General features: G+C 40.7%; 1 protein-coding gene across 5 annotated transcripts in view; it reads left to right on the top strand.

Annotated features, from left to right (window-relative positions):
* BMPER (BMP binding endothelial regulator) overlaps positions 1-25,719 on the top strand; it is a 255,788-nt gene that overhangs the window by 150,189 nt on the left and 79,880 nt on the right. For all 5 annotated transcript variants that reach the window (XM_036862761.1, XM_036862763.1, XM_036862762.1 and 2 more), the window contains 2 exons: positions 2,913-2,958; positions 18,938-19,267. In XM_036862761.1, coding sequence (XP_036718656.1) covers positions 2,913-2,958; positions 18,938-19,267 — 376 coding nt within the window. The remainder of the gene's footprint in view (positions 1-2,912; positions 2,959-18,937; positions 19,268-25,719) is intronic.

Genomic DNA, 25,719 nt, shown 5'->3' with positions numbered 1-25,719 from the left:
GCTGTTTTTACTTGAGGGACAAATGAGGCACAAAAAAACAACAGCTGTTGCTATTGCACAACTGAATAAAAGGGGCAGAAAAAAAAAAAAAAAAAAAAACCCTAATTAGTCTTGCTTTAAAAAGCCTCAGACATAAAACTGAAAACCTCCTATAAAAGAAAAAAAACACACCAAAAAAACAGGAGATACAATAAGGAGACTTGAGCATGGTCTGCTTATAAATATTCATTGGGAAAAATGGGATCACATCATCTCTGCCCGTCCTCGGGGAACCCTTGCTGCTAATGAACTCTGGCAGCACATGTTAGTAATAATGGGCTTCCTTATTCTACAAGACAAAAACAGAGGGCTGTGCTGCAGGCGTGTTGGTTTTCATTGTCCTCTTGCCTTGGGGAGGTCAACGCTCTTTCTGTCACCAGCATCTCATTAGTGTCTCTTCTTTGTGGACCATATTTGGGCCAGGAGCATCCGTCCCTCCAGGCGCGGGCCTGTTCCCGCCCCACCCCTCCTCATCTTGTCAGAGCCCATCGGGCAGTGCCCGGCTCCTGCCTCAGGGCCTACCTTTCTGTTTCTAGGCATTTTCCCAACCATTCCCCTGGTTCATACTTTCCCTCCTCAGGGGCCAGCACAAGCACTTTGGAAGATAACTTAGCTCTACCATGGAAATCCTGTTAAACACTTACTTCCCCTCCCCTGCATTGCCTGGGGAAATTAAAAAAAAATTTTTCTGGAGAAGCAGACTGTATTCCTGCTCTATCCTTCCTGGCTACTACACATCTCTTTTTCCAGAAGTATGCGTGGCTTGTTGGAAAAGAATTTTGTGGTTGGATTCGCTCCCTGACAGTACCCCAGGGGCAAAGGAGTGCCTTTTTTGAGAGGGGCTGAGGGTTCCACTGGGGACAGGGTCGTTATGACACTGTCAATTCATCAGTGTTAATATGTACTGAAACTTCCTCTGTAGTCACAGGACCAATCTTGTTTGTTGCTGAGACCACCCCTCTGAGGTGGGTGCTGTTACTAGACCCTTCTTACTGATGAGGTCACAGCGGGTCCAGAGTTCCACAGCGAGTTACACGTAACTCAGGAGCGCAGACTTCGTAGCTTGCACTTGATTTATTCCCTGCCTAATTTAGTGATATGACCAGCCCCATTCTCACTTCCTGAAGGAGGGAGCTGGCTGTTTCTGTCGAGGTGCAGATGTAGGGAATCGTAGTCACCCTTTGTTGAGGACTTGGCTTATACAGCTCTGCTCCGTTCGGCTAGAGTACCTGATGCCACCCTCCGGGGGTGTCATTCCATCAGCCTGAGCCAACCTCCTTTGGCTTTGTCCTCAACTGTTTTCAGTCACGAGAAGCCGAAGGAGACCTCTGTGCCAAATAGAAACAGATAAGAGAGCTCTTGGCCATAAAATTGTCATGGTGCCCCAGCCATGGGAGGGCTGCCAGTTGTAAGTCTCATTCAAACTTGTCATAGCCTTTAATGTACCTTTTAAGGCTTAGCTGATGCAAAAATGAATCAGACATGGTTCTAATTCTTCAATAATCAACTAGCATCTTGGTTTTTTTTTGGTTAGTATATATTTTTTAAGTACCTAAATCTAGTCCTGATGCAATTGACAGGTAGTAAACCAGTGTGTGGCCTTGACACAAGTCTTGGGCCACCTCTCTGTGGTCTGTTTCCTTAGTTTCCTATAAAGACGGGAAAGGGGCATCTATATTTAGAGGGTTGTTGTGAAGCATAAATGAGATAAAGTAAGAAGAACGTATAACATTCTTTCTACTGTATAGCAGATACCCAATAAATGTTAAGTTCTCTTAAAGATTAAGGTGAGACCTCTCTCATCTTAAAGATCTGGAGTGGAAAGAAGGTGGCCTATAAGGTCACACAAAATTAGGTTTGATTTTGGGTTCTACTACCCTTGTGTTGCATGACATCAATTTCGTCATCTATAAGAAGGAAAATGCTCAGCTCATAAAATTCTTGTGCATCTTAATAACACAGATTATAATAACATAATATAATTAAACCCTAATATGTTCTTAATATTAACTTATAAAATCCTTACAATTAACCTGATGTTAGGTAACCTAGGGGAAATATCTAGTAGGATGTTTGTTTCATAGCATGTGCTTCCTAAATGTTAATCTTCTTCCACATTTCTTTTTCCCTGTGATCCCATTGAGTCAGAGATAAGAAAGAGCCATTCTCTGATAAGGGTCCTGAGAATATGCTTCTTCCTTTAAATGTCAAGCATCAGCAAAAAATTGAAAGAAATGCAGTAGAGGAGATTACACTGTATTTCCAGAAAGGTAATGGAAAATTACTCAGGATTTCAAAACCCTCAGCCTCATTGGCTTTGACTACATAATAGTGACTTAACAGGGATAGCATACTGCTTTCTGAAAGAAGAAATCAGACTGAATTTGATTTGTAGCACAGATACTGTTCATATGCATAGGCCCAAGCTTGGGTTACTGTTTATTTTTGGGCCCTTCCAATAAGCAAAGACAGAATGAAGGCCTTGCATGGATTGATAGCTTGACAGCCAATTCCCATTTCTATGTGTGTGCACTTGGTCTCTAGAGGGCTAGATTTGGGTATCAGTGAAAAGGTGGAATCCAGACTGTCTCCATCTTCGCTCCATGTGAGAAAAATCACACCAATGAGGCCTTTAGATATTGTATTTCTCGGAGGATAAAAACAGGAAAGCTTTCTGAATGAGTCTGCCTGTCCATAGAACCTGATACTTGAAACTTCATTTTTACCACCATCATCACCATCTGGGCATTGAGTTCAAATACAGCTGGGACTGATTTCATTGGTTTGTCTGGTATTAGATTTAAAAAAGAGTTTTGTCCTCAGCAGACCCTGTTTCTTAACACTGAAATCTTATTTGTTTTTCTCTTGATTAGGGTAAAATTCTCAACAGAAAAGGATGCTGTCCTATTTGCACTGAAAGTAAGTTTGTTAAAAATATGCTATTAATATGTATTTTGCATTTTGTAGTGCAACAAGAAAAACGGTGGTGTAAGTTTTCAGCCTATTTTAGTTCTGTAGGTCTAGGATGGGATCATCTCACCTTTCTACAGACAATTTAAGTCAATGGTAATCCTCGAACAGAAGCACAATCGAGACAAATGTAGATGTTTCCGTTGGAATTTGTTGCTCTGAGAAATTTAGAAGACAAACGGTCTGATGAGGTTTTAGGAAGGACCAGATAACTTCATGTGCCTTTTAACTGCTAATAGCATTTGCAGTCATAGCGGCTAAGATAATGATATCCAGTAAAACCAAACATTATATATAATCTAGGAGAGATTCTCCTTCTATCATTATGAAGCCAAACAGCTGCCCTTCTTCCTCCCTCACCCCCACCGTTTTGCCCTTTCACTTGGGCACATCCCATGTCGCTGTTGGTAGAGAGAAAACAAGAGTTCATTAGGTGGGCAGTGGTTTGGCCATCCTGTTATTTTTAACTGAGCTCTTGAATGTTCTCTCTAATATGGCTTATTCCGAAAGCCATCTGGGACTGTACTACCCACCACACAGAGAGCATAGCAACAGATTTAATGTCATCCCCACATGTAGGCATGCCCAGATCTATTAGCAAACCACTGTTTTAGTCCCCTCACATTCATATGCTTTCGAGATAGCTTTCTGAAGTGTTTCGTTAAAGGAGGAGTATTCATAATGTCACTGTCAAATTAGTATGATAAGCAGGATTAACCAAGCCATGGAGTCTATTAGAAGGTATTTTTGAGCCATTCAGGCTTAGAGAAGTGGGCTTTGATGACAGTTGAAAAGCAGCTTTCACATGGGAACAAGTGTTCCCATTTAGACAATGGATGCGTAAGTTCGTTGCATATATTACTATATATACACATATTACTATATATATATATACACATACATATCTATATCTCACTCTTCTTTGAGACTGAGAGATATTAGACAATTATACACTGTACACTGGATGGAAGTGCTGGCTGAATTAATGAAAATTAAATTATAGATTTAATAAAAGAATTTTTCTTTAAAGGTAAGGAAGTGCATAAAATAACTCAAAGGAGGCCAACCAAGTATGACTTAGTAGAGCCTGGGAATCATGCAGAAAGAAGAATTAGCTATGATTAACACACCAGTTGATTTTAAAACATGTGTATAAACTATTACATTTAATCCTCTTCCCAGAGACTCTCTGAGGAAATTTTGTTTAGGGATGGTTTGGAGGCCGCTTCCAGCTTCATTCCTTTTTGGATGAGCAGAGTCGAGTCTAAATTGATGAAGTTTTCCTCTGTATCCATGTCGATGAAGATGTTTGCATTTCCCTAGAAAGTACCTCCTAGCTGAAGCAGAGACAGACTTCTAATGAACTCCTCAGATTTTCTAGCTGACCCTTTCGATTTGCATGAACACAGATAGGTTACATCTGCCCATCTCACTGCTGTCAGGCAGGAACACTGCTTATCAGCTTAATAAAAACATACGGCCAGTCTTGTACGGAAACAGCCTAAATCTTGAATTACCTGACTTTATGTTGCAAGAATCAAGAAGGATGATTATTCAGATCGTTGAGAGGAAAGCTACATTTCATTATTAGTTTATCCACTATGGGCTAGACTTTCCAGATATAGAATACTGGTGGCTTATTAGAAAACAAAAAGGAAAGAAAAGAAGAATAGAAGGATGGGCATGACAAAACTAAACCAAGTTTGTAACTGGTCATATTAAGTACTTATTGTACATGTGTTGTACATTGTATTGTAAATATAAATGTTGTACATGTGAATGAGCCTGTGACTTCTGTCACTGAGAGAGGCAAGTTGGCAAGGGAGAAGCCACCCAGCGGAGGGGCACCAGGGAGATCACTGACTCTGTGCGCCTGCGTCCAGCAGGTCAGTGTGGGAAGAGCCCAGGCATGTGGTTCTTGGTCCAGATCGAGATGATATCATTAGATGGTGATGTCTCAGTTTCCTTTGGTGTTCTTTCCGTCTGTTTACTCTCTCTTGCTCTCCAGCAGCTCTTCCATCAATGCTGTAAAACACATTCTATTTGTAGAGGTTTATTTATTCAGATCGAGTTATGAGATGGGATGACTTCCAGTTTTTTTAAGCAATGCCCAGATTTTCATAGCACATTCAGGTAGACTTATTCCAATGTCCTTTACCTGTGGCCAAAAGACCTCCTATTTTGAAATTCCTTTGTCATTATACCCAAGATCCAGAACAAACCTTAGAGCTCGTTTTTTCCTCCTCCGTCAATTATGAAAGTTCTTCTGGTATATGGGTTCCTAGAGCAGACAAACGAAGGGTGAAGTCCAAACTAAGGCTAGTGTGTTCTAAAACCAGAAAAATGACCAATTTCTGTCTCATTCAAACAAGATCACACATGCACATATATACCCCATTAGCTACTGCAGAGTTTTCAGCCTCAGGATTGCTGATAGTTTGGCCAGATAACTCTTGGTGGTGGAGGCCGTCCTGTGCATTGTGTGATGTTTAGCAGCATCTCTGGCCTCTACCCACTAGATGCCAGTAGCCTCCCAGCAATGTCTCCCGACATTTCCAGATGTCCCTTGGGGAGCAACATCACCCTTGGTTGAGAAGCATTGGTTCTCCAAACAGGGGTAACAGTGTAGGTGAATCCAGAAGTAATCACCTGTGGTAGTAGTAACAGTAACTTGACTCTTAACACAGTGATTAGATGAAGCAGGAGGGTAAAGTGAGGCTGACCTTTGCTGATGTAAAAAGTGACAGGGTGGGGGAACTTCCCTGGTGGTCCAGTGGTTAAAACTCCTTGCTTTCACTGCAGGGGGCACAGGTTCGATCCCTGGTTGGGGAACTAAGATCCCACATGCTGCACGGTGTGGCAAAAACAAAAACAAAAACAAAAACAGAGCAGAAGCCTCTGGATTTAATTGAATGTATTTCTATATTTTCATTGCCTAGCCCTAGAAAAAAATTATAAAGGCATATTATATCTCGATCGATTCAAGTCAACTAAACCATCTTTGCTTTAGTTGCTAGGAAGCTAGAAATAAATTTGTACCCCATCTCTAACAGCACATGGTTCTTGAGTAATAAACTTTCTCCTGACTTCGTCTTATATGTCTACTATCTTTATGTGTTTTGGATTATTTAGCATGTATGTGTGTAAACTACTTCCAGTCCTCTTTTGGAAGGAGACAGGAATAAATACTTAGATATATATACGTACATACACAGATAAAATGGACTGATTACATAGCTTCAAATCTAAAACTTACTTTGGTTATCTGCAGTGAAATGAGTGTTGCATTGTTTCCAACAGTGACATTGCATTGCCTGTTTCTAAAATCCCACAGAATTCCTGCTTTATTGACTGGCCTAATCTGTCTTGGTAGTGTTTGGCGCTCTCTCAGACCTCTGAAAGGAATAGTGAAGAGAAAACTCAAAGTAAACGTGTAGAACATTTTTAGTCTTCTCTTTGCAAGTCAGTGATAACAGTAATTTATAATTTTGTAGGTAATAAGCAATAATTGAGGCACAACATTGTTATATTCCTTATAGTACAGTGGTCTTTGGGTTGGTCTGAAAGGCCAATGATGATTCTATCAAAAAAAAAAGTCCTTTTAAAATCAGACCTGAAGGAAGTATGAAAAGGATTACTGTCTTTTAATAACATGGGACATTCTCTCTTTCCAACTGAAAAGAATTAAATTTTGTTTAGATGATTTATTTAAAGTAAAATATTTGAAGTGAGCTAAACAAACTTTATAAAGCTTTGGTGCAAATGCTGTTTCCTGCCCAAGTATGAGCTATAGCCTAAAGCGAGTCCTGCTTTCCCTGAGCTGAGTGTGATGGGATCATGAGTTGGGGGCCAAGAAGGCCACTGTCTGTTGTATGTATAGCACTTGGTTTGTGTGAAATGTTATCTTACTGTGTGTTAGCAAACAGTAGGTGGAATCTTGACCTAGCCACCCAACAGAGACCTGAATCAGATAAATTCTTTGCTGGCCGAATGTCTGTTTTCAGACATGGAAATAGTACTTAGTGGCAAAGTTTTCCCTGATAAAAGAGGGAGGTGTGTGTGTGTGTGTTGGGGTGTGTGTGTGTGTGTGTGTGGAGAGAGAGAGAGGGAGGGAAAGAGAGACTGACTTTAAGAAAGAATTTAGTCTCTTAACCATCTACAAGACCAGAGGCAACCAAAGGCAGTCCAGACATGGATGCCCATCTCCGGTCTTACAGATTCATTAAGCTGTGCCTGTAGCTACATCAGTCCTCACCATCAGAATCCCAACCCCAAAACAAAGTTCACGACTGCATAACACAGAGGAGGGTAGGGTATTCTGAGCACAGATGTGCGTTTAATTGAAATAACCTCAACTACATGTCCCACAAGTAACAGGAAATATCAGATTTCAGCAACTCAGGGTATGAGGAGGCTCACAGTTGCCAGGTGACTTTTTAAAACCCCCAAGGGTTAGATTTCCAGCTGTGCGCAGCACTGGGGTGCCTGCTGTCCGAAAGGGGCCCTGCCTGCTGTGTGCACCTACCATGGGCACAGTGGAATTGCCCTGCCTGGTCTTAGCAGGCCTTTTTTAAGTCCCTGAGCATCCCTACAGCGATCTCCAATTAAAGAGTGGTTGTAGGAAGGGGAATGCAACAACTTAATGAAGCAGTGACCTCAGGGCCCATTTTATGAGAAATCTCCACTGACAGAGGTTCCGCAAATTAGTAATTCTGTGTTTGAGCCTCCGAGGCTGTAAGCAACTCCAGGTCCCTTAATGCCAAGAGTCTGTCTTTAACTCAGGAAAGCAAGGAAATTTGAAACCGGAGCTCAAGATGCTTGTAGAATAAGAGTTTGTGGTGTTGACTTTAGCCCTGCCGAGGAGGAGGAGGTGTTAAGCTAAGTGGCCACTGAAGTTGGCCTCCAGCATCTGGAGGTGGGTTTGTCACAGCTCCCAAGGCCCAACCAGCAGACGGGTGGCAAATAAAACCCAACTGTACCGCCTGTGGCGGCTGGGAAACCCCACGCAGGCAGAAGCGACATTGGAAGGGTGTGAGGAAATCGGTTTGTTTTCCATTTTATATGCTGCTCTGTTCTAAGGGATACTGTTACCTTCAATATTCTGGCTGTAAATTGATGCAAAGTTGGAGGAGCCTGAGGTTATTAGGGGTTATTATCCACCACCTATTGTCAGTTTCTACAGGGTGTTAGTAACTTCGTAAGTTCTGACTGTTTAGTTAACAATCATCATCATGGAACAATAATGGCAGTAATTGTAATAGCAGCAGCAGCTAATATTTATTTATATTAATAAACAGCCCGAACACTGTCCAGGGCTATCTTATTTGATCCTCACATCCATTTTATGGTCAAGTAATGTTACTAGCTCCATTTTACAGCTGAGGGAACTGAGGCTTAGAGGTTAAGAACGATGCCCAAGGTAGGTAGTAGAGCCCAAATTCCTCCAATGAAGTCTGGCCCCAGGGCCTGGGCTGGAGTTTCTACCACTGACTTCTTAGTCATTTTGTTCGGTTTGACAACCAGGTGCAGTTAGGAAGGGAAGAGAAGGTCCGAAGGGCTTTACAACTGGTGGGGATTAGAGATTGGAGAAGGATTTTAGGAAGAGTTTCCAATTTGAGAGTGTTTCCCTCCACGCCACCCAGGGAGAAAGGTGGACTCAAGTGCCCACGCTTTCATCTACCTGGTGACACCTCCACCTTTCTGCTCAGGTCCAGAACAGTTGGTGTGCTCTGTGCTCACTGACAAATCAAACTGGCGTGGTTTTTCCATGTCTGCTCATTTTTCCAGGTATTTTTTTTCCTTCTGGCAACTCAAGGTGGAGGTATTTCCATCAGTAAGTGAAGATCTCCCCAAATTTCTTACTTACAATGATAAAATACATATAGTTTTAAGTTTGAAATCACTGTGTATAAATTCCATCGGGAGTAAGAAAGAGCAGAATTGCTCTGCCAGTCAAGCTCATCATCATTTTAGCACCATGGAATTGTATAAATGAATGGACCTTAACTATGAGGTCAACCTTCCTACTTCTTAGGTGAGGAAACTGAGGCTCACAGTAGTATTAACTTGAAGAGCTACAATGAAAACCTGCATTTTTTTACCTCCTTCTCCAGTATTCATTCTGTAATATCATATGGCCTCCCTGGATGTTTGCTTGGGAAAGTATTCTTAATATAGATATACCATTATTAAATCATTCAGTTAAAAGTTACTCTCTTGCCTAATTTTGAAAGAATATATTTTATACATAAAGATATGTATAAATTCATTATTAGACATCTGACACATTTAGCCAAGGCTGTCATCTTGAATCTCAAGGAAGATGCGAATACCCAGTTTTTAAAGAAACTTGTGACCAAAACCTCTTAGCAGTGGTGCACCTAAAATACCCCTAAGTGACAAAACAAAGAATACAAATCCCAAACTCTGAGAAGTATACTTTGTGGGAAAAACTGTATAATAAATTACACATTACTGTATGCAAAGCTGAGGCAGATTTATACCTCTCTGGAGGTCACATCTCCTCTGAATAAAATAAGAACAACAAAAAATTGCTACTCTGCTGCCACTACAATTGCTCCTATTACCAGCCGGGATTTATTGAATGTAAACCTGTGTCAGGCATTGTGATAAATGCTCTCCATGCGTTCTGTCACTTAATCTTCACAATGATCCATGCAGTGGAAGCTATTGTTATACCCATTTTACAAATGAGAGATCTGAGGGTCTGAGAAATTAAATAAGTTGAGGTCAGCCAATAGCCTGGTCCATGTGACTCCAAAGCCCAAACTTTAAGCACTATTATATGTTCTTTGTTGACTACATTTTTATTCATTTCAGAGGTTTACCGCCAAATATATATGAAGTTTGCCAATTTCTTTCTTCTGTACATGATTAAGGGCTTCTATTTGAAAGCAGTTGTATTTGCTCACCTTTTAAAACCTTATCTATGTTTTTGAGGTCACTTAACCTCTTCAGCTTTTCGGATTACAATACTTGAATTCTAACCTTCCTTGGGAGTTTGGAGATATGACTCATTAGCTGCACTCGGTGGTTCCCTTTGATGTGAAATTCATATTTATGAGTAGTATCATCCTTTTCCTTATTGCAGTCCCCTTCTTGGTTAATGCTCTCCACCCCCAACCATTGCTCCTCTCCTCTGCTCTGCCCTTTCATATCTCTCCTTAGTACACACATCTGTTCTGCTTTTACTTTACACCTTTTCATCCTGTGAGCTCACAGCCCTGCCTGCATCTGCAGTTACTCTCTCATTTTGGTTTCACATTTGGCCAAACTTCCAGGTCCTTAACATAGGACTTCTTGACAAGATACGAATATGGTAGGTCTCAGCTTCTAATTTTTTTGGAGAGTACATTCTTCTTTCACAAAGGACTATATTTGAAGTTGATTAACAGTTGCTACCTTTGACTCTGTAAATTATCTGGGTTGGGAGTTGGATGGAGAGATTAATGGCTGTTTCCAACCCCTATCTGTTGACTGAATTTTGGCACCCCCTTTATCCCAGCTGCACAGGTTTTGAGTCAATGTTATTTCTCATACTTTGGGCATTTCTCTCCCTTGTTGATAATCAGTCGTCAGGTCTGGTTGATTGTCTCTTTGCGTTTTTTTTCTAATAAATAGTTTCTTTCCCATTCCCACGGCAGCCAGAGCCTCATTCTATTGCCTGCAGCTAAACTCTGTCTTTTCTCCGTCAGCCCCTTCTGCATACCACTGTCGGAACCCAAACTTGGCTTTCACGAAACCAATACCGGCTTCCTTCACTGGTCTCTCTCAGAATTTCCCAAAGTTTGTTTTATAAAACTCTAGTGCTGAGGGATAGTAATGAGTAATATTTTCAAAACAAGGTTCTGTTATTAACCACATTAGGGAAATGCTGGGTCAAGTAAACTGAAATTTGTTTCCTCACTGCAGAATTCGCAGAGCCCTTTCTATGCCAATGTGCAGGGTAGACTTGCAGGAGGATGATGGAGTGTAGAGTCCCTCCCAAGCTAATTTGGGCTGCAGAGGTTTTTTTATTTCTACTTATTTTGGCAGAGTAACAGGCAGGATTGATGTTTCATAGGAAACATGTTAAGAAACGCTGGTTATCTGGAATACATTTAAATCTTCTCAGGCTGGCAATAAATCTCAAGCCAATTTATTTAGACGGCTTGGATGTCTTACATCTCCTGAAGCAACTACCCACTCTGGGCAGATCAGTCTCCTGCTATTCTTGTGCAAACTGCCTTCTTTCCCATGTCCACGACTTTGTTAACATTCTTCTTTTGGTCTAGCGGCTTACTCCATTCTACCCCCAAATCTACATTTGTATGTCTTTTATAGACGAGCTAAACTCACATTGTCTTTTCAACACATTTACATTTTATAAGTATGTTACAGTCTTATCCAGCCCTCTTTCAGCCGGCAGTGGGTATCTACTTGCTAGATTTGCATAGCATTTATAATAATACAACTAATAATGACTACTGTCTAAGCATCTATTATGCTTTCGGCAGTTTTGCAATGCTATCTTTGTCTTTATAACCACCCTGCAAAGTAGTTGTTCTTCAACCCATGTTACAGGTGAACAGACTGAGGTTATATAGGTAGTGTGCGCATGATTTTGTAGTCATTGGGTAGCAAGACTGGGATTCAAACCCAGGACTGTCTTCTAAGCAGCTTACTTAATGTTCACAAAGCTCTAAGGTGGCTTTAAAGCTGGAAGATAGGTTAATTTAGAGATGTGAAACCCATCTTTTCACTCAGGTAAGAAGTTCTCTTTACTGATAGATAGCAATTTCTAGTTTAAAGAGAGCAGACATTTTAAGGTCAGAGCTTGGATGATAGAGTGGCAAAAATGCATCTTCTATAACAAGTTTGTATTAACACCCAATGAATTTCCAGCATTCTGGAAGGTGCCCTGCAGGACATGGATAAAAAGCTGATACAGACCCTGAGTTTAGGAACTTGTAATGTGGTTGGGGAGATGAAATGTAAACACATTAAATGAGAGAACCGTGTAATATTGTTTTTAATTAACTTCTAGATAGGTGTCGTTAAACTGAAGTTCATGAACTCTTAGGAGGTCATTGATCAGTCTTAGGAAAAGGTGTCTGTGAGCCTCTACATTTGAGTGGATATACTCATGTGCACTTGGAAGGAAGAGTGTCTATACATTTCTTCAGATTCCCCAAAAGCTCTCTAATCCCAGTTTGTTAACAACAATGACTGCGTAGGATGCTGTGGTATAGGGTGTAAATGGAAACATCAAGTCATGGTGTGGGAGGCACTGGCTTCAAAGCCACAGAGATTGGGTTGGACTCTGTCTTTACTGCTATTGGCTGGGTGACCATGGGCAACAAGGAAACCTCTCCAGACTCACTGCTAAGAAATTAGGGTAATAGTATATACCATGTGTAGAGAAGTAGTGAGGATTAAAGGAGAGAGTGAAAATATGGAAAGCATCTGGCATGGTACCTGGTGTAACCTAGTCACTCCAGACCAAGTTGCCTTGACTTTTGCTCGATTTATTAGTTTCCTATTGCTGCTGTAACAAATTATTACAGATTTAGTGTCTTAAAAACAATACACATTTATTATCTTAACAAGTTCTGGAGGTCAGAAGTCTGAAATGAATCTGAATGGGTCAAAATCACAGTATTGGCAGGACTGCATTCCTTCTCAAGGTTCTAGGGGAGAATCCGTTTTCATGCCTTGTCCAGCTTCTAGAGGCTGCCCATTTTTCTTGATTTGAAGCCTTCTTTCATCTTCAAAGCCAGCAATGGCAAGTTGAGTCCTTCTCATGCTGCATCACTGTGTGACACTCACTTTCCTGCCTTCTTCCTTCATTTATAAGGACACTTGTGATAACATTTATCCTGCCTGGAGATAAATACCCAGGATAATCTCCCCATCTCAGGGTCAGCTGGTTAGCAACCTTAATTTCATCTGCAGCCTTAATTCCTTGTCCTGAGAGCATTAGTTAATTATTCAATTAATTACTTGATTAAGCAAAATTCTGTTGAATTACCTGCTGTACACCATTTATTACACTTAACTATTTTAGTGAGTTCAGTGTGGGCAGTTTATTTTTTTCCACTGAAATTTATTCTTTAATTAATTAACCCATTCATTTAACAAATATTTGATACCTAATATGTATTATACCAGGCATTGCTATGAGTAATGCACAGATGAATCCATTTATCATATATATGAATGTAGATCCTCCAATATACAAGCCAGTGTGCCACGCACTGAGAAGTATACACAAAATTTACGTGTAAGGAGTTGAAGGCCTGTTTTAGGAGTTAAAGATACATTACAACTAAAAGCTGTAGTTGGGTGGAAAGTGATTTATCGTAAGCGTTCTGTGGGTTTGATGACCATATTTTTAACCTTTAACCTTAAACCTTCAAACTGAAAAACATAGTGTGACTATAAGATAGAGTATTTGAATTTAAGAAAAGTCCCAGAAAAGATGAGCTCTGTGGTCAGTTGTGCTTTGGGGACTTACAGGAAAGAGAAGTGACTTTGGCTGAGGCGTGGGGAAGGTTGGCACGTGAGCCAGGAGCTGATGAAGTCCAATGCTGTGCACTGAGGTGTGGGGCAGGCACAGGCCACTGCACCAACCAAGATGAGAGGTGGGGAAGCCCTGGGCTCAGCTGGGGAGGCCATAATAGGACATCAGCCTCGGCTTTAGGTTTAAATTTAGTTCAAATTAGGTCTCGAAGGTAAGGATGCTCTCTGTTCTCTTCTGTTTGAAGTTGGTGAGGATATGAGGTTATGGAAATGATGTGAAAAGAAATTTACAGTCTTAACAGTATCCCTACCAAACCTTTTTTTTTTTTAAGTGTTAGTTTCAGGTGCCTACTCAACTTTTTTAAAAAATCAGCTTTTTATTTGTAGATTTGTAAGTCTGTCTCATGGATTAGGGATGGGTGGAAAGAAACCCGCTATGACCTAACCCCACATTCACACAGTAAAGTCAGATTAAGTTTTGATTTAAGAAGCCAAGGATGTAAAATCTGAAAGGAATCCAGGTGCCCTTTGGTGGAGCTTCTGTTGGCTTTGAGGTCCCCTGGGGGCAGCAGCTGTCAGGGACACCTCTTGAGAGAGGCCAGAACCTCTTGTGTGGGGAAGTTCAGTTCCTGCTGGGTCACACACAGCCTGTTTATATTGGAGGCTTACATCGTGTCAGGAGGAGCCTAGACAAACAGCATAAGGGCTTGTGTTCAGGGCAGCGTTTCTAACCCCAGCCTTTCCTGGTTCTTGACCCAAACTTGGTATTATCACGGCTCTTACCCACCTGGGATTCCTGGGAGCCCCTGCATGACCCAGTGGCGCCCAAGTCCCACAGGGCCCGTTTTACTGCAGTTTATGTTGAGGAAAGTTTAAAGCCATGTTTTTCATTTGATAGACCTTCCTCATGGTTAGAACACTACTCTGGAAAGGTACTGATCTGTGTGGTGGTGTGGTATTCTCTTTGCAGAGAATAATGGACTGAGGATGAAAGTCATTTTCTGTGTTTTCAAAGTGACTTTAGTAACTGGGGAAATCTTACGTTAAGTGAAGAGGAAATAAAATTTCATGTACAGGATAATTTTAGCTATGTTAGCTATGTGTTTGTACACAAACACAGACACAGACACACACACACCCACCCCAAAATGGTAAACAGTGATTATTTCTTGTTGACGGAACCGTGAATGATACTTTTTTTATTCTTATGCTTTTCTGTTTTTGTTTTGTTGTGTTTTGGGGGAAGGGGGTTAGAGTCTTCTCAATTTCTCTTATTTTTTATGACATGAGGTTGTATAATTTTCCCTTAATTTTCGCTGACGGATGTTTTGAGAATAATCACTGTCCTCAGAAGGAAGGCATCTTATTAGAATAAATATACCCACGGGAGAAATAAATGTACCTGATGAGGTTAAGAGAAAAACATTGGAATTTTGTTTTCAGAAGCAGCCTGACTCTCTTAATTCTCATAGCTGTCTTATTAAAGTAGGTAACATCAAAGAGATATGTTTTAATCCAGTATTTTTAATTTTTTAAAACAAATGTCCTTATTCCAAGGGTATACATAGTGATTATAAATAATAAAATGTAAATGTAAATAATAATGTATATACACATAAACAAGAAAGAGGAAAATAAATGTCACACATAATTTCATTACCTAAGAGAAAAAAACATTCTTAATATTCTACTCTTTTTTTTTTCCAGTGCCTAGACATTGTATACATATTATTGAAAACAAACCAAAACAAAAATGACGTCTGATAATTTGACTTAAAAGACTATGAAAACACATACCACTGCTTGTAAACTGGCTTTTTCTCTCCATCCTCTGACTTAAACATATTCAGGCAAGGATAGTTATGGGAGGGTCTGTTTATTGAGCTCTAACTACCACTCCAGGCTTTCCAGAAGAGTGTGACCGGACATCAGAACATCTTGGACCGTGACCCATTTCACTGGGTCTGCTGAACAAAAATTATATGAGGATACAGTGTTCATTTTTGCCCCCTAAGTGTTTCTATAGTTTTTTTCCCTTTTCAGCGAGGCAGATTTTTTAACCCTGATATTCTCACTTTCCGTCATTCTCCGTGCATGTGTTCGCTGCTCCTGCGTGGAGACCTTGAGGATCTGGTGTGGGGACCTTGAGGTGCCAAGAAAAAGGGCCAAGGTTTCAAAATTATATTAGTTTGTGATACAAATGTCCCAAATGCAACCCATAATTCTCAGGCATCTTCCTCATCATGAAATTTTGTTGGCTTCTTCTATATTGCCCTTATACAGAGAAATCATCCTGATCTCCAGACCCTTCTCTTCCACAAGTTATGGCCTCTTGAAAAATATCTTTCCTGACAGCCCTGCTCACACATGATTTCCCTTGCCCGGTCTCCCTGGATGTCCCTCACAGCTTCCTGCCCAGCTATGAGTAAGCTCAGATTTCCCTAGGGCCCCAGGGCCATTCTATAGGCAGTGTATTTTCTGTTGCTTCTTTGAGGATTTGGTTTGTCACATAATTGACCTTATCTACATGTACCCACATTTGACTCTTTTTTTTTTTTTTTAATGAATTTAGCAATTTATTTATTTATTTATTTATGGCTGTGTTGGGTCTTCGTTTCTGTGCGAGGGCTTTCTCTAGTTGCGGCAAGTGGGGGCCACTCTTCATCGCGGTGCGCGGGCCTCTCACTATCGCAGCCTCTCTTGTTGCAGAGCACAGGCTCCAGACGCGCAGGCTCAGCAATTGTGACTCACGGGCCTAGTCACTCCGCAGCATGTGGGATCTTCCCAGACCAGGGCTCGGACCCGTGTCCCCTGCATTGGCAGGCTGATTCACAACCACTGCGCCACCAGGGAAGCCCCCCACATTTGACTCTTAAAAACAAAACATAGGGACAACAAAAATGAAGACAGAAACATAAGGCAGAAAGAAAAAAATTTTCACTCGTTGTTCTACCACCAAGAAACAATCTCAGTTCACAATTTTGGGGTATGTGTGTGTTTGGATATTTATTTTAACACAGTCAAGATTATCCTATAGATAGAATTTTGTTTCCTATTTTTCACTTAATATGGCATAAGCATTTCTTCAATCATGAACATTATTTACAGACTTTTTCAATGACTAGATAATAGTTCATTTTATGGATTTACTACCAAGTGCTTAGCTATTTGTTTAATGTTAGGAGACAATCTAAATATCCATTTTCTTACAATGTGTCCATGATCAGTAGGCATGAAGAATAGTGCTAGGGTATGTAGTGAATTCTTGGTAAACGTTAGCTGTTACTGTTTGTGTTAGTTATCATTTTGATGCAGTTGGGGTCAGAACACCTGGAGAAGCTGTATGTTGTTCCCTACAGACTCTGGACAGAAGGTGTAGGCATGCCCTGTGCCTGCTCACAGCTGAGAGAGGATTTCTCAGGAATATAATTTCAGCTCCTTCACTTGTGCCTTGGCCTTTGCCAGCTGAGGTCCATCTATTTCAAACTCAAGAGTTCAAAAGCATTGATTGGTTCTGAGTTCTCTTGACGAGTATGTGGCATTAAAAACTCTGAAAAAGCCCTTTTCTTGAATTTGGTGCATCTGGTGGTCAGGTTAACATTTAGTTCTTTGGGGGCACATGGTAGCATTAACTTTGAACTATAATTCTCCTGATGCCAACTTGAGGTGTCCCAAAGAACTGCCTTGCTCCCTGTCAACCAAAAAGCACCATCTTCATCCCAGGGAAGGATTCCATTTGTCAGAATGTGAGAGCAATGTGTGATAGGACAATTTTGAAGTAATCACATGGAGAAAGGACTGGAAAATGCAGTATGGGGTGATTAGATAGGTGGGAACGCTAGTTGGGGGGATATAGGATTAAGAAGGTGAGGTTGGGGTACAGTGTGGAGCAACAAACTGAGTAAAACTGGAGTCACGAGGAAAGAACACCATAAAAAAGGATAAGAAAGGAATCGAAATGGCGGGTGAATTAAAATGTTGCTGGTGAACTTTCAAAGCTTTCTCTCCCACCCTTTTCTTCCACCCTCCTCCCCCAAGTAGTGCCTTTTTTATATTCCTTGAAGTATCTGTTCATTGAAACTCTCCTACATACCAGAAACAATCTGTTCTGTGAGTCTCTATTAAATGTTGACAAGGAAAGCTAACTTAGAACAAGTAATTAATTTACGAAATTCCCAATACATATGATTTATATGGAGTCATGTGAAACTGACATATGAAATGACATAATGTATCATAAAACAACATTACTCTCCAAACGCTTTAGAAATTAAAAGCAAATGTTTGCCTTGGATCCAGTTGGTCCTGTTAGATCAGTTGGCACATCCTTACTCTGTATTGATGCTTAATTCTTCTGTTACGTATTCAGAGCAATTATTTGTATAGAATAGTTTCATACTCTTGACCTGTTCTGGAAATCAATCTTTTTATTTTAGTTCTTTCATCATGTGGGCTAATTTCTCTAAATGAATTTCTCATTTCCTGGTTGTTTATGCCTTCTTAAAAACAGATAAAATATCTTTATATAGAAAACAAATTAATGCCAAATTTTGTTTTAAAAAAAGAAATGATATTTAGTTTTCTGTATAAACCTTTGAAATGCCCTAAAGTGTAAAACTTTACTTGGGTCTCATAAGTATTTGAATTAGTGGTATTTTGAAGTGATGAATTCATTGGAATTTCTTTAACTTATTAAATGATGGGTTTTACAATTGATTCTTTATCCAACTTTAGATTTTGATACACAGATGAAAATATAGGAGTCTTGTATTTCTAGAAAATACACGGAGACTATCAACTTTATCCGTGTCTTGGTTCTTAACAATATTAAACATGTATCTGTTTGGCAGTTCTATTTATCTGTCCTTAGAAATACATGAGTGTTGAATATAATACTTTTCTAAGACCGTGAATAACACTGAGAATACCATGTTTCCAAATTTTTTGAATCAGTTAAATGGAAACAATACTAATGCTTTGGTGTATTGTCATTTATGTTGCTGCCTTTTATTTATATTTTTGTTCTTGTTTATATGGGTTATGAAATTAGGCCAGTTCTGTTTATAAAATTATCCTAGTTTCATTTCTCTGTCTTTGACATTAAGACCATAGAAGCATATCAAGTCTCTAAAATAGAGATGCTTTAAGAATTCAGAAGTGTTATAAATAACTTTTAAGTATAAAAGCACCAGAAGTATTACCTGTCCTGTGAGGTTTGGTACAAACTTTTAGAACAACCAAACTTTTTATTTATTTTCTTTTAAGTCGATTTTCCTTAGTGCACCTCTGCTAAGGCCTTCCCTTTACCTGGCAGGTGCCCCTATCAGGTTTATTGCAGGGACCCCTGATTTCTCTTTGAATCCTTCGCTCGGTTTATGACCTGCTTTTGTCTCTCACTCATCCGCAGAGCCTGGCGTTTGCACGGTATTCGGAGATCCCCACTACAACACTTTTGACGGACGGACATTTAACTTTCAGGGGACGTGTCAGTACGTTTTGACAAAAGACTGCTCCTCCCCTGCCTCGCCCTTTCAGGTGCTGGTGAAGAACGATGCGCGCAGGACCCGCTCCTTCTCCTGGACCAAGTCGGTGGACCTGGTGCTGGGCGCCGGCACCGTCAGCCTCCAGCAGCACCTGACCGTGCGCTGGAACGGCTCGCGCATCGCGCTGCCCTGCCACGCGCCGCAGTTTCACATCGACCTGGACGGCTACCTCTTGAAAGTGACGACCAAAGCAGGTGGGCTTCTAGAAGCACGGGCCTTCTGTGTACCTCTGGCTCTTCCCTCTGTCTCACCAACTCGTGCTCAGGAGCTGCAGCTGCTCCTCCTCCGCGGAGGAAAACCGGAGGCAGAGCAGTATTCCAGCCGCAGGTGTGGCCTCACGCTCGAGATGCCACAAAACAGCTGGAGAAATTTGCACACCGAGGAGCCTTGCAGTCTGACACCAGTTACACCAGTCTTGCAATCCGTCGACATCCAGTGCCTTTCCATCCTCATTCCAGACATAGCGGTGGTTCTTTCTCATGTTTTGTTGCTACTTTAGGCCATTGATGTCTAGCTTGGAGTTGTGTCTTTCCCAGCTCAGCCAGTAATGTGCAGTTTCACATCTGTGAGAAAGAGTGTTTCCTTGTTAGCATCTGTCCAAGAAGGAGGGACTCCTCAAAAGCAAACTGCGAAAGCGTGGGTGTGAAGATGGGAGTGCGGATGGTGGACGGTGTGACCAGCAGTCCTGTCCATCCTTGACCCGGGGCAGGATGCTCGTTGAGTTGATGGGTAGAACCACTGGCTCCTGCTGGAGGACACTTAGGATGCTTGCTCTGAAAGCACTTCCCCCAGGCGTGGGCACAGGCAGCTGGCCGCTGAGGCCTTTTCTCAGCATCACATGTTGCCTGAGGCCCCCTGGACTCTGTGTTTCCCCTCCAGGGGCAGATACATTCCCCCTAGGCCAAACTGTTCATAGTTGCTAGTAGGTTACTCCTAGGCGTTCAGTGAGGCTCAAATTTTTGTCTGTGAGGTGCTGCCTTAGAGAGACATCTTAGAAGCAGAAATCAATCCTTCATTCTCAGCCCCAAAGAATGAATTCAGTTCGTTTACACAGTTTATATGATATCATGTATGGTTCCTTCCATGCTGCCTTTGGTTAATGCATATTGTTTGTCAGTTGGATTTGGAACTGCATGTCCTCCTGGCACATGCTATTTCTTTAAGCATGATACTTGAGGAAATCAGCATATTGCTTACTTTTTGCACTGATTAGAATTTAACAGTGTAAAAACATCAATTGGGTTCCAGTTTCTTTAGCTAATATGGATTGAAAGGGAAACATTTGATAGAGCAGGCACTTCTGAGGGACTGCAGAGACTGTTCTCCACGGCACTTTCAGAACCCTGTTAATTGTTTCTGTTCAAGCCAAAATATATTTGGTAAATTGATTTGAGCCGATGGAATGCCAGCTTAGCTAAACAAAGGCAGGAAGCCAAGGAGAAGCCCAGGGAGCTTTTATTTGAGAAATGTTAAATATTAATGTATTGGGACATTCTATAAAGAAGGGAAGATTCCCATTGTTCACTTTGAAAGTGGTAGATGTGAAGAGCTCTGTTCATTCAACTTTAGAGGGATTAATCCACCCCAGAAAATTCAGACACCTGTTGTTGCATTCAAATGACATGCCGCTCTGCACATGTAGGCCTCACCTCATCCCTTTGAAGGAAGCGACGGTTTGTGGCTTCATGTAAAATGTACACAAAATGACCCATTGTTACACACAGTTATAATTAGAAGCACCTTGCTTATCTGTTTGCAAGCCAGGTGAACACAGTGGATTCTACTGATATGGAAATTATTAGTCATCTACGACCCAATTCTCAAAGGGGTTCTGGATATTCAGATATTACTAACAGTTGAGGGGTTTCAATACTGTTCCTGTCACAGCTGACAATACCTTATGGAATAAGTGTACTCTTTTTTTGTTTGTTTGTTTCTTTCTTTTTTAAAAAAATATTTATTTATTTATTTATTTATTTGGTTGCTCCAGGTCTTAGTGGTGGCACGCGGGATTTTTAGTTGTAGCATGCGAATTCTTAGTTGCGGCATGTGGGATCTAGTTCCCTGACCAGGGGTTGAACCCATGTCCCCTGCATTGGGAGTGCAGAGTCTTAGCCACTGGACCACCAGGGAAGTCCTAAGTGTACTCTTTGTAAGGATTTCACATGGCAAAAATGACCAAAAGGATAAGGCTGCTAAGAAAATAATAATATATCATAAATACCATAATTAGGTTAGTGAATTTAACTCTTCTAGGCCTTGAACTCAGGTTTACAATTTCTTTTCTTTTTCTGTCTCTCTTGCCATGATGCAAGTAACTTATGTGCCCTTAATACCCAGCTGAACAACTTCCTGTATCACACGGAGCGCACAAGCTTTCTGCTTGCTAGGGAGGAACTGTATTTCTTTGGGCACTAAACTTGCTTCGCGATTATCCTTTGAATGGAACAATTCCATTTCCAGACAATAGTCTCTTCCACTCTGGTCTACCAATCTCAGTTTGTACTACCCCTTAGGGATATTTTCTTTTTATTACCTATTGATTGCCTATCTAAAATATCACAGTATATCCTTTGAGTGTTTGTTCTTCCTCCATAATTTTTTTTCATAAGCTTATGTGATCAAAGGGTACTTTCTTCAAAATAGCAGCTTAAATCAAGCCTGCAGCTGGAAGACGGGAGATGGGGAAGAATGGCTCTGTGGCCCTGTGGTTTATAGACTCAGCGCTTCATGATGGAATTGTCTGCCAGCGGAGCACAGGTGGCCGTGTAGCTTGGGTGGAATTAGGCTATAGCTACATTCCTAATAACAACTGGAGTAGTACAGAAGACACAGAACAAGGCTCAGTAGCTTGAGAAAGCTCTGCTCACCCCTGTCACACACCCCCACCCCAACTCTTGGCACTTAGCGAATCACTTAAAATATTTCCTTTCTGCCACCTGTTCACTTCATCAACTCCACCTGAAAGAGTTACGTCAGATCCACCTGAAAGCATTAACATGTGGGAGTGTGATTTTTTATTTTACTTTTGGTAGAGCTCTACACTTGATGAACCTAGAGTATATATATATATTTTTTTTTCTTTTTTTCCTTTGGTGTAAACTCTAAACAGAAAAATTATCCATTTTTAAGCATCACTATGGTATGTCTACAGATTTTGCATCTCCCCTCTCTCTTAAAAGTGGACTGCAGCAAAAGCAACAATAACAACCAAAAAAAAAAAAAAAGCAAAGAAAAACAACCACAAAATAAAAGAACAACAATCCCCACACCAAAAAAAAAAAAAAAAAAAATTAGTAGTCTGGAGCCAGGTCACACGCTTGAAAGGTGAAAAACAGGTTGGTAAAATATTCGCTGGTGAGAAGGGAAAATTGGAAGGCTCTTCATACAGTGGAAGGAATGCAGCTGCTGCTCACATCCCACATGAGACGTGTGCTTCAGCTTTGGCCTTCTGACTGCCAGTTATTTCTACCGATTTCCCATGCAGAGAACTGGGAAACTCATCGCAGCTGCAGAAGGGACTAACCCCAAACCCTCAAACACTTCCATGGCATTTTCATCTCATAAGATGCCTATTTAAAATATCTTTTGGAAGAGCAATTTTTTTTTCAATTACAACTTATTCATTTTTTTTTGCCTGTCACTACTGTAATTTACTTTGCATGGATTTTACTCATGTAGAGAGTAAAAGTTACTGTGCAAACACATATGTATATGATACAGCAATAGACAAAGGCATCTGTAGTCAAATAAGTCATCCTTACACAATACGAAGCCTAGCATTGTTCTGTGAAAATCCTCTTAGTATAATGATAAAAAGAAAAGAGGAGGAAAAGAGAGTGAATTACAAATTATTCTCTTATTTGGGGGACCGTGTTTCATGAAAGAGATGTCAAGAGTCTTGAGAAGAGTTTATTAAAAACACAGTGGGTCTGCATCTTCCCAAGCATGCATGGACCAGCAGTCCATTGCAAAGAAAGAATGATTGGCTTGTTCACTGTGAGTTGAATTCCCATGAACTCAGTTGCCCGAAGTCTCAAATGTATTATATCATTGCCAGTAATTTTGTTGGAGCTCCTTTGGATGTAAATTCTCAACTAGTGTGGCACTTGGAAAATAGCATTTGCCTGCTGTCTAGGAAAGAGATTTGTAGTTTGGAAAATTTTGCAAGGTGGAAAATCTTTGGAATTATGCTCTAAAAGTTTGAGTGTTGTATGGAATTGATCTCTCCCTTCATTTCTCTGGCTGGGCAGCTGCCTAGTTACAGGCTTATGAGGTCAAGTGTCTTCTATACCTTAGAGAGTGTATTACAAATCATATTATAGTTTGCTTGTCTTTTTTCAAAATGTTATTTCAGTGTCTTAATTAGCATGAAATTCACAAATTTCTTTGGCTTTGCAGACTCCTGGTATCAATTTACAGGGTAATTCATTCATTTAGTGAGTATACACTATGTGTCAGATAATGTGTTGGAAGATGGGGTATGAAGAAATAGACATCGTTGTATACAATAGTTGTGGTTGTCAGAATTGACCCCATCTTTGAGATCCACACAGGAGATTAGTCCAGTGTGGGGACAGACTAGCAGTGTGTCCTTGCTCTGATCACCATGCCCCATCACTGTCTTCTCTTCACCCAGTTATTCCCAAAAGCCCAAGAGACACTTTCTTATGACCTTCTTTCCTGCTTTTTACCCAATTCTATTTAATTGCTTTTTGGAACCGAGCTTCTTCTCCTGATCAAGAAATCTTCTCTACCATTTGCCTTGGACTGAGAATGCTTCCATTCCTTTCATTTACCATACAGTGATTTCCATATGAGTCTTTGTTTATTTCTTGAGAAATCCAGTTTTAGACCACTGGTTTATTCTACCAATAACTTTCCCTAAAGCGGATCTGTAACTCTTGCTTGCGGCAGTTGTGTGTCCTACTCACAGGAATGCTATTTGGCCAGGCTTCTCTCCCTTTGGACCACGTCCAAGAGAATATTGGCTTTAGAATATTGGCTTAGGGAATATTAGCATTAGCATCTTACCTCTGAGTGTTTCTTGCTGATCTTATATCACTCGGACATTGCCTTATGCCAATTTTATATTCAGACAAGATCCATTCCATCCCTCTGCACCCCTTTCTCCTTTTTCATCACCACCTTATCTCCCCAGCTTCTGAGTATCTTCTGAACACTTGCTCATCAGGCTAATATTGATCCTTCAGGAACAAAGGTAAAGTCTTCTAAAAAGAGTCATGTTGCTCTTTCCGGAGGCTCAGAACAGATTAAATCAAAGACTAGGTTGTTTGTTTTGTTTTTTTTTTTCTCATGAATATTTAATTAATCAGTAATAGTAGTAATCATTCTCATTCTATAATTAAAGTAGATGAGTCATTTTTAACTTAGGTCAGGGTTTTCTTCTTCTCTGTTAGGCAATCACAGCAATTCTTTTTCTTTTTTTTTTTTTTCACTTTAACATCTTTATTGGAGTATAATTGCTTTACAATGGTGTGTTAGTTTCTGCTTTATAACAAAGTGAATCAGTTATACATATACATATGTTCCCATATCTCTTCCCTCTTGCATCTCCCTCCCTCCCACCCTCCCTATCCCACCTCTCTAGGTGGCCACAAAACACAGAGCTGACCTCCCTGTGCTATGCGGTTGCTTCCCACTAGCTATAAAGAAGATGTGGCACATATATACAATGGAATATTACTCAGCCATAAAAAGACTAGGTTTTGTCAGAAATCCAAGCGGGTAAGACTGAAAACACACAGCAGGGACACTTTCTATTTTTCTGTTAAAACAGAGCTTTCTTTGTGGGCTGTCCCTCTTAGGAGACAGTGACACTGAGTAAGGAAGAGTCCTAGGGCGGAAATGCACCTCAACCTATTGTAGAGGTTCTCTTGTTGCTCATCCACCAAACTGGTACCTAGTTCACCATTCACTGTGGGGCTCAGGCCCTGCCAGGACATTACCAGGAGAACAGTAAGAGAAGCTTCCAACGCACACCTGAGACATAAAGAAAATGATAACACCAGAGTTATCATTTGCTCTGGGTTGAGCCTCAAAAGACTTTTCACGAAACCCTCCCCTTTGTCTTATGGACAGTGTCTTCACATACAATATCAGGATGGATATGAGAACGTTCCTTCTTGACCTTCTGGTCAGACTGATCTGTGATGTGTGACAGTGGAACCTGGCTGTCTTACATGTGACAGAAATCCCACTATTCAGTGGGGTCATTGGCTGGAGTAAATCCTAGAAGCTTTGGGCTAGCAGGTCTGGAAAAATATGAATGTTCTCAGAAATATTCTCCAATTGTTTAGATGGTCAGTTCAGCAAACCAAGAGGAGATTACATTCTTTACCTTGTGGAGTGAAGATTGTTTCCTTGGTGAACAAGACATTACTGTCCTGCTGATTCTATCCAGCACATGAATAACTTTGGCCTGTGGGCTGATAGCCTCCAACGCCTAGTCAAATTTTGAAGCTTATGATCAGCCCAGGCGCGGAGGCCCCAACCTAGGGCTCATAACATCTCAACCCTAGGAAGCATGGATTGAACAGCTGTGCATGTCTCACAGATGACTGTAAAATAACGAGGGGGCAAACATTTTCATTTGTAGGAGTGTTGTCCTTTGAAGAGGATGTAT

Source organism: Balaenoptera musculus, chromosome 9 (genome assembly GCF_009873245.2).
Source record: "Balaenoptera musculus isolate JJ_BM4_2016_0621 chromosome 9, mBalMus1.pri.v3, whole genome shotgun sequence".
Lineage (NCBI taxonomy): Eukaryota > Metazoa > Chordata > Mammalia > Artiodactyla > Balaenopteridae > Balaenoptera > Balaenoptera musculus.
Note: the sequence above shows the minus strand (reverse complement) of the source record. Positions and strands in the feature narration are given on the sequence as shown.